Below are 12,012 nucleotides of genomic sequence, written 5' to 3'. Positions count from 1 at the left end.
TAGCTTCTCATGAGGGGACATGAGAGAAGCCTCCCACAAGGATGGTAAAACATCAAAAACATCCGGACGTCCCCTGGGCAATGTCCTTGCAGATGGCCAATCCTCTCACACCAGAAGTGACTTTCAGTTTCTCAGGTCGCTCCTGACATGACAAAAAAAAAAAGCATAGTACAATATCAGTATTAAATATTACTATGATGGCACAACCGGGAAGATTAAGGGAAAACTATATGTGTCTGGCTATTTTCCCAGTGACCATCGGTATGCCCTATATGTATTTTAATTCCCCCAAAATAAAACTCTAGAGACAAGACTAAAATTAACCAATTAAGTTTACTGAATAATCAGGGTGAATAAAAACAAGGTATAAAGGTGCAGTTTGATTCTTGATGGTAAAGACAACAGGAGACTATGAAGTATAATGATGCTCTGAGATAACAACTATATTCTCTATGACAAATACAGATGAATTCTTTATAACATATACTATAGACTCTAAGGCAAATACTATAATCTTTGAGGCATGTATTATCTAATCTATATGGCAAATACGTGCTAAGGATGGCCTGTTCAGACTGCTAAGCCAGACCAGACAACAAGCCAAATATATTGTTCTATGCCATTATATTGTAATATTATTAATATTACATGTAATATAAATATATAATTATAATATCATATTTTATTAGTATTATATTGCATTACATTATTATATTATAAATATAATATGTATATACAATATTATTATTTAGTAAAATTATATACAGTTAAAGCTGTTTTTATTCTATAGTGTAGAATAGATGAAGGCAAGCTTCGTCCTTCCAGGTGTCCGACCGGCTGCTAGGAATTTTGAGGGCTGAAGTTCAAAATACCTGGAGGGTTGAAATTGGCCCATGCCTGGTCTACACTGCCAATATAATGCGGTTGCAAACTGCACGTGTTGATAGGGATATAGCTTATTTATTTATTTGTCGTGTCAGGACAACCAGTCAAATTATATTACATTTCTAACAGAACAAAGCAAACAAACAAACAGACAAAATACAAAATGTGTGAGTTTGGTAGTTGATTAAATGTCCTTTGACCAGTATCTGGCCACTTGATATTGTCCAGGGATATAGCTAAAGCAGTAGTTTGGTCCTGGAAGCTTTTGGACTTCAGCTCCCATAATTCTAAGCAGTTGAGTCAGTCAGCTAGTGCTTCTGGGAGTTGAAGTCCTCAAGGTTGGGCAGTTCTGTCTAGTAGCTAGGCCTCAACCCTGGCTGTTAAGGAGAAGGAAAACTTTAGGGGACGCCCTTGGTGACGTCATTTCCGCACCTGCGCATTTCGAGTCCCGCCCTGAAGCGGCAGAGAGGGTAACCCCGTAGCCGGCGGTGGGCGGAGCCTCTTTCCCGTGCGGCCGCCGAGGAGCAGCCATGACGGAGCCGAAGGTGCGGAGCTTCTCTAAGGCCTCGGTGGCTTTTTTTCCTTGGGTCGGCGGGAGGAGGGCGGCGAAAGAAGGCCGAGGGGCTCGCTTGATGCCTCCTGAGGCCTTGGTGGCGGGGAAAGGGGAGAAAAAAAAGGCCAATTCCCCATTTGTGAGGCCTCAGCCAGGACTAGGCCTCAGGCGCGAGAGTGCAAGAAGAGTGTCCCATAGAAATGTGCACACCTTATAACAGCTCACAGTCGCTCTGGTGAATATTTTAAGGCCTAAGCAATCCCAACTGTATTGAAGAACGAATCTTACAGTAATTATTTCATCAGATGTACAAGTTCCATCTTAAATTAGGATTTTAGTCCATTTCTTTATATATATATTCCAAATAATTTGGATTAAACATTTACTAGGAAAGTGGGAAATGGGACAAGGGAAGGAAAAGGAAAAAAATGTGAATAATAATTAGTTATTGGTTAGTACCATCCTTAAAAATGTCTAATATATAACCATATATATATATTCCAAATAATTTTGATTAAACATTTACTAGGAAAGTGGGAAATGGGACAAGGGAAGGAAAAGGAAAAATGTGTGAATAATGATTAGTTATTGGTTAGTAGCATCTTTACAAATGTCTAATATATAACCATATATATATATTCCAAATAATTTTGATTAAACATTTACTAGGAAAGTGGGAAATGGGACAAGGGAAGGAAAAGGAAAAAAATGTGAATAATAATTAGTTATTGGTTAGTAGCATCCTTTAAAATGTCTAATATAATGGTTCTTTACCTTCCTAATGCTGTGACCCCTTAATACAGTTCCTCATGTTGTGGTGACCCCCCAACCTTAAAGTTATTTTCATTGCTACTTCACAACTGTAATTTTGCAACTGTTATGAATTGTAATGTAAATATCTGATATGCAGGATGTATTTTCATTTGCTGCACCAAATTTGGCACAAAGACCCGATACACCCAAATTAGAAAACTGGTGGGATTGGAGGGGATTGATTCCATCATTTGGGAGTTGTAGTTGTTGGGATTTATACTTCATCTGCAAACAAAAAGCATTCTGAACTCCACCAATGATAGAATTGAACCAAACATGGCACAGAACTCCCATGACCAACAGAAAATACTGGAAAGGTTTGGTGGGCATTGACCTTGAGTTTTGGAGTTGTAGTTCATCTATGTCCCTAGAGCACTGTGGAATCAAAACAATGATGGATCTGGACCAAACTTGGCATGAAAATCAGTATGTCCAAATGTGGACTCTGGTGGAGTTTAGGGAAAATAGACTTGATATTTGGGAGTTGTAGTTGATGGGATTTATAGTTCACCTACAATCAAAGAGCATTCTGAACCCCACCAAGGTTAGAATTGGGCCAAACTTCCCACACAGAACTCCCCATGACCAACAGAAAATAGTGTTTTCTGGTGGTCTGGCGACTCCTCTGACACCCCCTCACGACCCCTCCAGGGGTCCCAACCCCCAGGTTGAGAAACACTGGTCTAATATATGGTGAGGTGAAAACACAAGGTGAGAGTAGTTGAGGTATGGGGAAAAAAATCATCATTGTTGCCGTTAAGGCTTCATTTCTATTTCTTTAACACATATTTGGTAAAATATTGAGGATTCTAACCATGTTAATTTTAAGTTCCATTGATCGTATCTCCTGTCTTCTCACATTGTCTCCTGGTCTTCATATATTCTTTTCCAGTTTTCCTTCAGTGAAAGTTTATCTTAATTTTTCATAATGGTTTATTTATTTATTTACTGCATCTTTACTCTGCTTCATCTCAACCCTGAAGGGGACTCAGAGCAGCTTCCAGATTGGCAATATTCAATGCCACATGAAACATAAAACATACAAATACAAATTGCAATATACATTAAAATTTCTATTTCTTTAACACATATTTGATAAAATATTGAGGATTCTAACCATGTTAATTTTAAGCTCCATTGATCGTATCTTCGGTCTTCTCACATTGTCTCCTGGTCTTCATATATTCTTTTCCAGTTTTTCTTCAATGAAAGTTTATCTTAATTTTTCATAATGGGTTATTTATTTATTTACTGCATCTTTACCCTGCTCCATCTCAACCCTGAACAAGACTCAGAGTGGCTTCCAGATTGGCAATATTCAATGCCACATGAAACATAAAACATTCAAATACAAATTGCAATATACATTAAAATCATAAAAAGTCATAAAAACAATGGCATATAAATACATTACATATACTGTTAAACATTGCACATAGACCTGAATTCTTAGTCCAAGAACCATTCCAAATTGCATTACATTCCATTCACTTCATAGCTGCATGTTGACCCTACTTCCCAAATGCTTTCACATTAAACCTTTTCTTAAAACATTTGTTGTCAATATCTACAAAATTGTACAGTTGCTAGTAGATTAGTGTTTATATCATTTTAGCAGTATCATGCTGTCTCAGTATTTCGTCCAATATATTTTCCATCTACAACTCTTGAATTTAAAAACTTCTGATTTAACCATAATCACTCGACAAAGCAAGTAGATAGGACATAGGTATACACTATAGGACCCACAATATGAACAGCTGAACTTTATTTATGTATATATATAGGGGGGGGGGTTGATATAAAAGAAGGCTAGGAACAAAATCTTGAGAAAGAAGTTTGAGAGATCTGGCCTCCAGGAGCTATCAGGAAAGTTCTTAAAAATAAATATTAAGAACTGTCCCTGAAGGCTAGATCTCTCCATCTTCTCCTTCTCAAGGTTTTGTTCCCACTAGCCTGTCTAGCCTACATTTATACTAATCTGTCTCTTTATGTATACATAAATAAAATTCAGCTGTTCATATTGTTGGCCCTGTAGTGTATACCAAATACTTGCTTTGTTGAAGCGCAGACTTACACATTTCAGTTTTTTAAAATTTCATGATACATCTCTGCTGTTGGAAGTTTCAGTTCTGTTAAAAGTGCATACATTTTTGGGTCAAAGACAAATTATAAAATCATTAAAGATTGTACAAAGCGGCTGAAAGCCACAAAGGTGCCTGATGTTTTTACAACTTTTTGAAATTACTTTGGAAATTACTTTGATTTTACTTGTAATTTTATTTTCTGTATACGATGCTCTGTTATTGTAAATTAAAAACAGGTGTGATTAAATATGGAAAGTCCTTTGTGACTTTTGGCCCATTCTGTAGTATTGAAACATGTGGAGAGGGTTTCTCTCATTGCAAACTTCGGGCTTGTATGCATTTAGAGCTCTTTAAGTTTAAACTTCGATTATACTTTTTAAAGAAAAAGTGGAACCAGCATCTACAAAAGACTGAATGTTGTGGGAGTTGTCTGAATGAAGTATCACTTTGGAGTTAAATAGGGGTTGAGAAAAACAGGAATTAATTTTATGCTGGATTAGTATCCCATAACAGGAAATCTCAAATGCTCTGAAACTGTCCACATGGATAGCTGAAATTGAGATACCTTTGCTTTCTGGTGGCTCAGTGTACACAAACTTTGATTGCAAATATTCTGTATATAATTACCTCCAGGTGAGGTATATAGAGTATTTCTAAGATAACCTCATTATACCTATGTAAATATTCCAAAATGGAAAACACTTTTGAGGCTCAAGCATTTTAGATAAGTATTCAGCCATCTTTGTGGCTTAACTTCTCTGTGGTTCAAAAGGCACCTGGACAGTTGAACGTTTGTCTGAATTGTTCACAAACATGGCATGAAAATGGCTATTTACCAGTTTTCTGGTAATTCAGCTCTGTAATGCTTCAAAAATAAACAATGCATCTTCACTGTAGAATTAATGCTGTTTTAAGTATCATAGCTCAATGCTATGAAATTCTGAATTTTGTAGTTTGGCTAAAGACCTTGCAAAACTACATTTCTCATGTGTTCAAAGCAATGAGTCAAGGCAGATAAAGTGGCGTCAAACTGCATTAATTCTGTAGTGTAAATGCACCTAAGGTTTCCTTAGTATAAGCTTCTGTTTAATGTGCAGTGGCAGATTATAATATAAATGCTTCAAGGGGGCGTTCCATTAGTGGGCAAAGTGGATGCTGAAACATATCAAAATAGTGAAGATGGAGGCTAGTAGGCAAGCCATACGCCAGTTTTATGTGTCTGGCATGTAGGAGACCCACTTACTTGTTCTTTGGGGAGTTTTGTTAAAAACATATAAATTGCAACTACAAGTTAAAATCTTCCTTTTCTTTTCCAGGTATTGGTGATTGATGGCCGTGGCCACTTGCTTGGTCGCTTGGCGGCCATTGTGGCTAAACAAGTCCTATTAGGTAAGGTTCCTTCAGGTATAGAGAGAAAGAGGATGTTCACTCCCACCTTCATAAATGAATTGATATTGGGAACGTAAAAGAGAGTGGAAAATGGTTGTGCTGATCATCGATTTCTAACTTGTATGCTGTTTGGTGTTGATGGAAATTTGGTGCATGATATGAGGACAAGAGTGGGTTGGAGAAGATTACCTATATCCTCTGCCACCATTTCATGTCCTTCCTTAACCTCCTGAATATCCTTATGTGATGCTCCTTATACCAGCTGAGTTCATTAGAGTAGCTAAGTATTATCTGCAATAGGATCATCAGGTCTGCAAAATTGGTACACCAAATCTTTGACTCCAACTTCTCTATTTTTATACCGTCTGACTTTTTACAAATGACAAGTTTATATTCATTAGTAATAACAAATCTACTTTAATAAAATGTAGCACAAAGCATTCCTTCACCACTGTTTGGATAACCGAACTACTTAGATCGATGAACATGCACTTATTTGATCAAAATTTCTGCACAAGAAAACTTTCTAAAATTCCTATGAATGTACATATGCAACCAGACTAGGCATAAGTTTTATTTTTAAGATGGAATGGGTGTATTTCTGCTGACTCCCAACTCCACCCAAAATTGCTTATAACCCTGACTACTGTCTTGATTCTCCTACTTAAGGGTGCTGGATACATTTGTAATTTTGAGATAAAGTTTTGGACACCATCATAATCACTACTTAGATGCTGCTATGGCAAGGTGGGGGCTCACTTGTCACAAAAATGGCTAGTAATTTGTTGTGGCCAGTAACAAAATACCCATTTCCCAAAGACAAAGTTGTGAGATTGAAAAAAAAATATTTGTCTATGAATCTGGTAGAGGGATGGTATTTGAACTCCCCAAAATAAAGCAACTAATTTGATACCAGTTTCCTTGTCTGGCAATCATTTCACTAAGGATAAACTGGTGAGTTGTGAAAACAAGTAACTTGGCCTCCCAGAATTAAGATGGTGCCCCAAATTGTGTATTTTTACCCTCAAAGCACAGTACAGATACATCCCGCAGGCGACAAAGATAGATCGGATAGCTAGACAGACAGAGATAGCAGGCATCACAACAGAGGCAAACAATATGTCCCTTCTTTTTCTTTCATCCTGTACTAATAAATTGTTGCGACTGCTGCTTTTAATTTCCAAAAGCGTCTGTCTCTCCTCATCAGGGCCAAAGGCAATCTTGGTGATAAAGATAGTTTTGTAGGCTGCATTGGTATTCCAGCATGAGTTTGTGGAAGAGGGCACAAACTGATCTTGAATTTTCCTTTTTCTCTCCCTCAGGGCGCAAGGTTGTGGTTGTCCGTTGTGAAGGTATTAACATATCTGGCAACTTTTACCGCAACAAATGTAAGTAATGCAATGCCTTTTATATCCTGACTTTGTGGATGTGTCATATCATTTGTCCTGTAGATTTAAATACTTGTTTGTTGAGCCTATAGTTTGTGATGAAACTTTTCCCTACCTCCCAGTCATCTGGAAACAAATTAACAAATGACTTCTTGCTATTACATTCTTCATCTGTTGCATCCAGGGACCAGAACAATCCAATCCTTTCAAAGCTAGTTTGGCTTTGCAATAAGGGTGGCATGATTACAGAGACCTAGACTTAACGGTAATGACTCGTGGATTTGAGGGCTAGATGTCTATATGCCAGTAGACTTGTATGTTTAGGTAGCTAAGTTGAAGACTAAATTGAAGAAATCAGATTGGCAATGATTCATTATTTCAGAAGATGCACAATATCAGTAAAATAACATCAGAAATTCATATGGATTATGCTTCCTACATATTAAATTTTAGGAAGTCAAGCTAGCCATCTGAGGCATCTAAAGCTTTGTGTTGTGTGCCGTGTACACTATAAGTTGGTATATTCAAATTAAATATGTCTGGTTTCATAATTGTTAAGCATTTTATAAATCTTTATGGCTGCAGAAGAACCTTTTACATGAAAATTCCAGTGGAAGTGACAGGATCCAGTACTATTCTTATCTCCCTCGAAACTAGAGAAAACAGGGTTTATTGTGCCAGTTGGTCAACTTTGTTTATACCTGTTCAGTTTGTATAGTTTATATGGTATTTTTTTGTCTTGCTTTTATTCACAGTCAGTCTCCGTAGCCTTGGGAGTATAACAACCATTGGTATACATGCAAATGAATGGTCAGGGCTACAGAGTTCTTTGATTGTATGAAAACGGATTTTTTCAACTACAATAGAGTTTTACACCTGCCACCTTTGCCTGTTTGTGTGTAATGACATCAGCTTAAGGAGTATGGTAGATGAGGTCGTGGTCTGTGATGATGCCTTTCCACCATTAGTTCGAGTGTCATGGCCATGAGATAACTCTACATGCACTACCATCTGAGGCCACTACCCTCTTACCTCTGCCCATTCTTTCTCTTGAGTAGCCATATGTGACATACACTGGTTGTGAGGGGCAAGGAAGCACATTCCTTGCACAATTGAGTCCCGAGTGCTCCTCCTGTTGAGCTCCTAGGCTTTCGACTTAGGCCCCCAGTACAGCTGAATGGAGCAAGTTATTTAGCTAGATCAGCTGGTTGCTTTGTGGTTTTAATATAGGGTGGAATTGCTGCCATATCAGTGTGTTTTATTTTTGACCAAAATTGCCATAGCTTAGCTGACAACTATGCAGTCCATAAGCTTGTGCTTCACATAAAACGCAGAAATTTTTTACTTGGGATGACTTTTACATTCCGAAATACCTATTCCAGCTGTTGTAATTGTTAATATGGGGAATATATGGTACGAGTGAGGGAATTTGACCTATCTTAATTTGTATATATATATAAAAGAAGCAGTTGGGATCAGGTGCTAAATAGTAGTAAGCTAAAAGAAGAATGTAAATGTTTTTGCCTACAAACCTTCATTGCTAATCTCAAAAATACTCAGTGAGAATCACAATTTAAAACCAATTCCTATAATATGTGCTGTGCTATGTACTCAAACAAAGAAAGGATTTGTAGGAACTTTAGTCCAAACGGTAAACCAAAAGTTAAGTACCCATGTTGTAGAAGGCATATAACAAAGAATTTCAAACTAGTAGCAGTAATTTTGCAAGTCTGCAAACTACTCAATGGATTTTACATTTAGATAATAGCAAGCGGGTCATATGCGTGGTGACTTCTGAATTTTGAAAGCCTCTAGCAAGCTTGCATGGTTTAATCCTCCAATGAATTTCCACAGTGAAATACCTTGCTTTTCTGCGCAAGCGTATGAACACCAACCCCTCTCGTGGCCCTTACCACTTCCGTGCCCCCAGCCGAATCTTCTGGAGAACGGTGCGAGGTAAGTGCCGCTTTCTCATTTACTTCACCTCGCGAAAATTCTACATATTCTCATGTGTTCCCCAAAAATTGCACAATTTAGTAGCTGGTAAAAATCCTCTGTTCTCTTGTTCTTGTATTTGGACTACTTTGGCAGCAACTTTCTATGCTTTGTGATAACATTGGGCGAAAATAAATAAATAGGTCTACAACTGGTTTATATTGATTTCTCACATGCTTATTCTGACATACTTGGTAATATGCATTTGAAACACAAATATGCAACATCCAATTCAGTTCTGCATATCAATTTGTGAAATGTCTGCTCTCACTGTAATTTGCCAAGATTAAGTTTGTCAAGCATCCCTAATACTGGGTGTATGTACATTCCAAGGAATGTTCTTTTCCAGATCATTGGTTTGGATTCAAATTTAATCTGCTGTTAGATTAGTATGTACATACCAGTAGATATTCAGTTCCAGGTCATTGGATTGATCAGCAGGACATAATTTAGTTGGTGCAGCCCTGCAGAATTGATTTCAGTGTGTCTTGAGTCGAATTCATTGTCACAAATGATAAATCTGAATGTCATCTACCCTCAGTTTTTATACTGAAAATTGTTTTGGGTTATTCTGCTTTATCCTGGGAAATTTGGGGCTTCTGATAACCCATTGACACCTTTTTTTATGTTCTCCTTTTCTCACCCAGGAATGCTCCCACACAAGACCAAACGTGGTCAGGCTGCCTTGGAGAGGCTGAAGGTTTTTGATGGCATTCCCCCTCCTTATGACAAGGTAACCTTTCTTCATCCGCAATCATCAGCAATGCTCTGTTTTCCTACCGTTTGGTAGGCTTTGCTTCTCTGGAAATGCCTCATGGTTGACTTGATTTGTGCACATTGCCAATGAAATACTTCTTCTCCACAGCGCAAGAGGATGGTGGTCCCAGCAGCTCTGAAAGTGGTCCGCCTCAAGCCCACACGCAAGGTATAGTTGAGATTTGTTTGTAGAACATCTAACAGCATCAGTCAGGAACACTCAGAATGACTCAGTAGCAAAAATTGCTCCATTTGCTTTGTCAAGAATTTGGAAATGTTTTAGCTATATTGGAAACAGCCTTGCTATGTCATTAGTGGCCCAGTATGCTTAAACTGTACTCTCCCAAGTTTTGTATGCCAAGACTGACAATGGACTGGTCTGTGATGATGACATTCCACCATTAGTTCGAGTCTCAAGACCATGAGACAACAACTTTTCATGCACTACCATCTGAGAACCAATCCATCCTAGTATGACCTTGTTATGAGGAGGTGCAAGGGCCTTTCCGGTCAAGTAACAGGGGTACACATTAAATCAGGATGAGGGTAGAAAACAGGACTTTGGTCTCTGCTAAAGGAAGACCCTATTTCTTGTGCTGCCTTATTTATTTATTTGTTTACAACATTTATATGCCGCCCTTCTCACCCCGAAGGGCGCTCAGAGTGGCTTACAAGTAAAAAGTAAATACAATATATTATTATATTATTACCATAGCACAAGATTAATATTATATATTACATTGTACTATAACATTATACTGTAATATTATTAGTAATATTACATTTAATATAAAATATATAATTATAATATATTATTAGTAGTAGTAGTAGTATATTGTATTACATTATGTAATACTACTACTACTACTACTACTAATAATAATAATAATAATAATATATTATGGTTGTCAGTTTTGAGAAGGGGCTTAGGCAGGTGTCCCTTCAAGCAGGAAAGTTGGTAAGAATGGGAGGTACATGATTTTGTGTTCTGTGTGATGAATGTTTGAGATTAATTGGCTAGTGGGGGACAAAGAATGAAAATGGAAGTAGGGGCATCCCCATTGTAGGTATTAGCATTTGAGTCTTAATGGAACACTACAATGCCAATAATTTTGGATCATGCACTTTTTCTTCCACCCACAGTTTGCTTATTTGGGTCGCCTTGCCCACGAAGTTGGGTGGAAGTACCAGGCTATCACAGCCACCCTGGAGGAAAAGCGAAAACAGAAGTCCAAGCTCCATTATGCAAAGAAAAAGCAACTGATGGTGAGTTACCCAGAGCTCCCAGTGATTGTGCAGAACATTTTGGGCTTAGTGAACCGGGAAGGGGGAAAAAAAGGGAATAATAAGCACTGCATATTAAAGGAGCTTTTCTCATCTAAAGAATCACAAACATTGGAAAGAAAGATTTTAAAAGAAGAGGGCCTTTAGATTCTTTTAAAGTTTGTCTTGTTTGTTACTATGTATCTAGTGTTGTGTAAAAAAGGCCTTAGGCATCTCCACGTATGCATGAACCATTGGTTAATATCTACAGTTTCTGTCTCACTCTGGGTGGCTTTCAAGCTTTCTAGCATCAAGCCTCTGCTCTCTAGGTCATTTTGTTCTCATAGAACTGATATTTTCCTTTTCTTCTTTTAGAAACTCCGGAAACAAGCAGAGAAAAATGTGGAGCCCAAAATTGCAAAATACACAGACATTCTGAAACAGTATGGCATCCTGGTTTAAATCAACTGCTATGCTCAATTTACAATAAAGAAAAAAATTGCAGTTTTACAGCCTTTGGGATTTTGTGTTTGAATTTTAAGGATTACATTTAATTTTTTTATTCTACTTGAGAAAAGGGGGTCATTGAGTTGCAAAAAGCTAGAATTCTTTGGTTCTGGGGTAAAGGAAACACTATATTTGGATCTTTATTCTTTGCTCAGATTGAGTTCGCTTTAATGAGGTAAACCACAAAAGCAGTATTTGGCTTCTTCGTCCTGTTGTTCTAATGCAGGGACTGACAACTGTGCTGCTCTGGAAACTTTTGGTCTACAACCCCCCACTAGCTGTAACTAACTTGGTGGTAATTATGAAAGCTATAATTTAAAAACACCTTGGGAGCTACAGTAGACCATTCTTGATTTACTTGATTTACAATTTCTGG

The 12,012-nt window shown here is 37.6% G+C and overlaps 1 protein-coding gene and 2 non-coding genes across 3 annotated transcripts; all 3 read left to right on the top strand.

The window, feature by feature from the left end:
- Window positions 1-1,324: 1,324 nt before the first annotated feature.
- On the top strand, window positions 1,325-11,641 carry RPL13A (ribosomal protein L13a). Its single transcript, XM_060780481.2, has 8 exons — window positions 1,325-1,430; window positions 5,655-5,727; window positions 7,050-7,115; window positions 8,970-9,071; window positions 9,758-9,843; window positions 9,976-10,035; window positions 11,010-11,132; window positions 11,505-11,641. The coding sequence occupies exons 1-8, from the start codon at window positions 1,416-1,418 to the stop codon at window positions 11,589-11,591; spliced, it is 612 nt and encodes a 203-aa protein (XP_060636464.1). The 5' UTR covers window positions 1,325-1,415; the 3' UTR covers window positions 11,592-11,641.
- LOC132779862 (small nucleolar RNA Z195/SNORD33/SNORD32 family) lies at window positions 8,053-8,136 on the top strand. Its single transcript, XR_009631852.2, has one exon. It is a non-coding gene; the product is annotated as a small nucleolar RNA Z195/SNORD33/SNORD32 family (small nucleolar RNA).
- LOC132779863 (small nucleolar RNA Z195/SNORD33/SNORD32 family) lies at window positions 10,242-10,327 on the top strand. The gene has a single exon (XR_009631853.1). It is a non-coding gene; the product is annotated as a small nucleolar RNA Z195/SNORD33/SNORD32 family (small nucleolar RNA).
- Window positions 11,642-12,012: the final 371 nt, after the last annotated feature.

This window comes from Anolis sagrei, chromosome 6, assembly GCF_037176765.1.
Source record: "Anolis sagrei isolate rAnoSag1 chromosome 6, rAnoSag1.mat, whole genome shotgun sequence".
Lineage (NCBI taxonomy): Eukaryota > Metazoa > Chordata > Lepidosauria > Squamata > Dactyloidae > Anolis > Anolis sagrei.
The sequence above is the reverse complement of the archived record's forward strand: the minus strand, read 5'-3'. Positions and strand labels throughout refer to the sequence as shown.

What these genes read in the sequence shown, in the direction of transcription:
- RPL13A (XM_060780481.2), top strand. An exon ending in CAACTTTTACCGCAACAAAT is followed by an intron (nt 7,116 to 8,969) that starts GTAAGTAATGCA and finishes GAATTTCCACAG; the next exon opens with TGAAATACCTTGCTTTTCTG. An exon ending in TTCCCCCTCCTTATGACAAG is followed by an intron (nt 9,844 to 9,975) that starts GTAACCTTTCTT and finishes TCTTCTCCACAG; the next exon opens with CGCAAGAGGATGGTGGTCCC.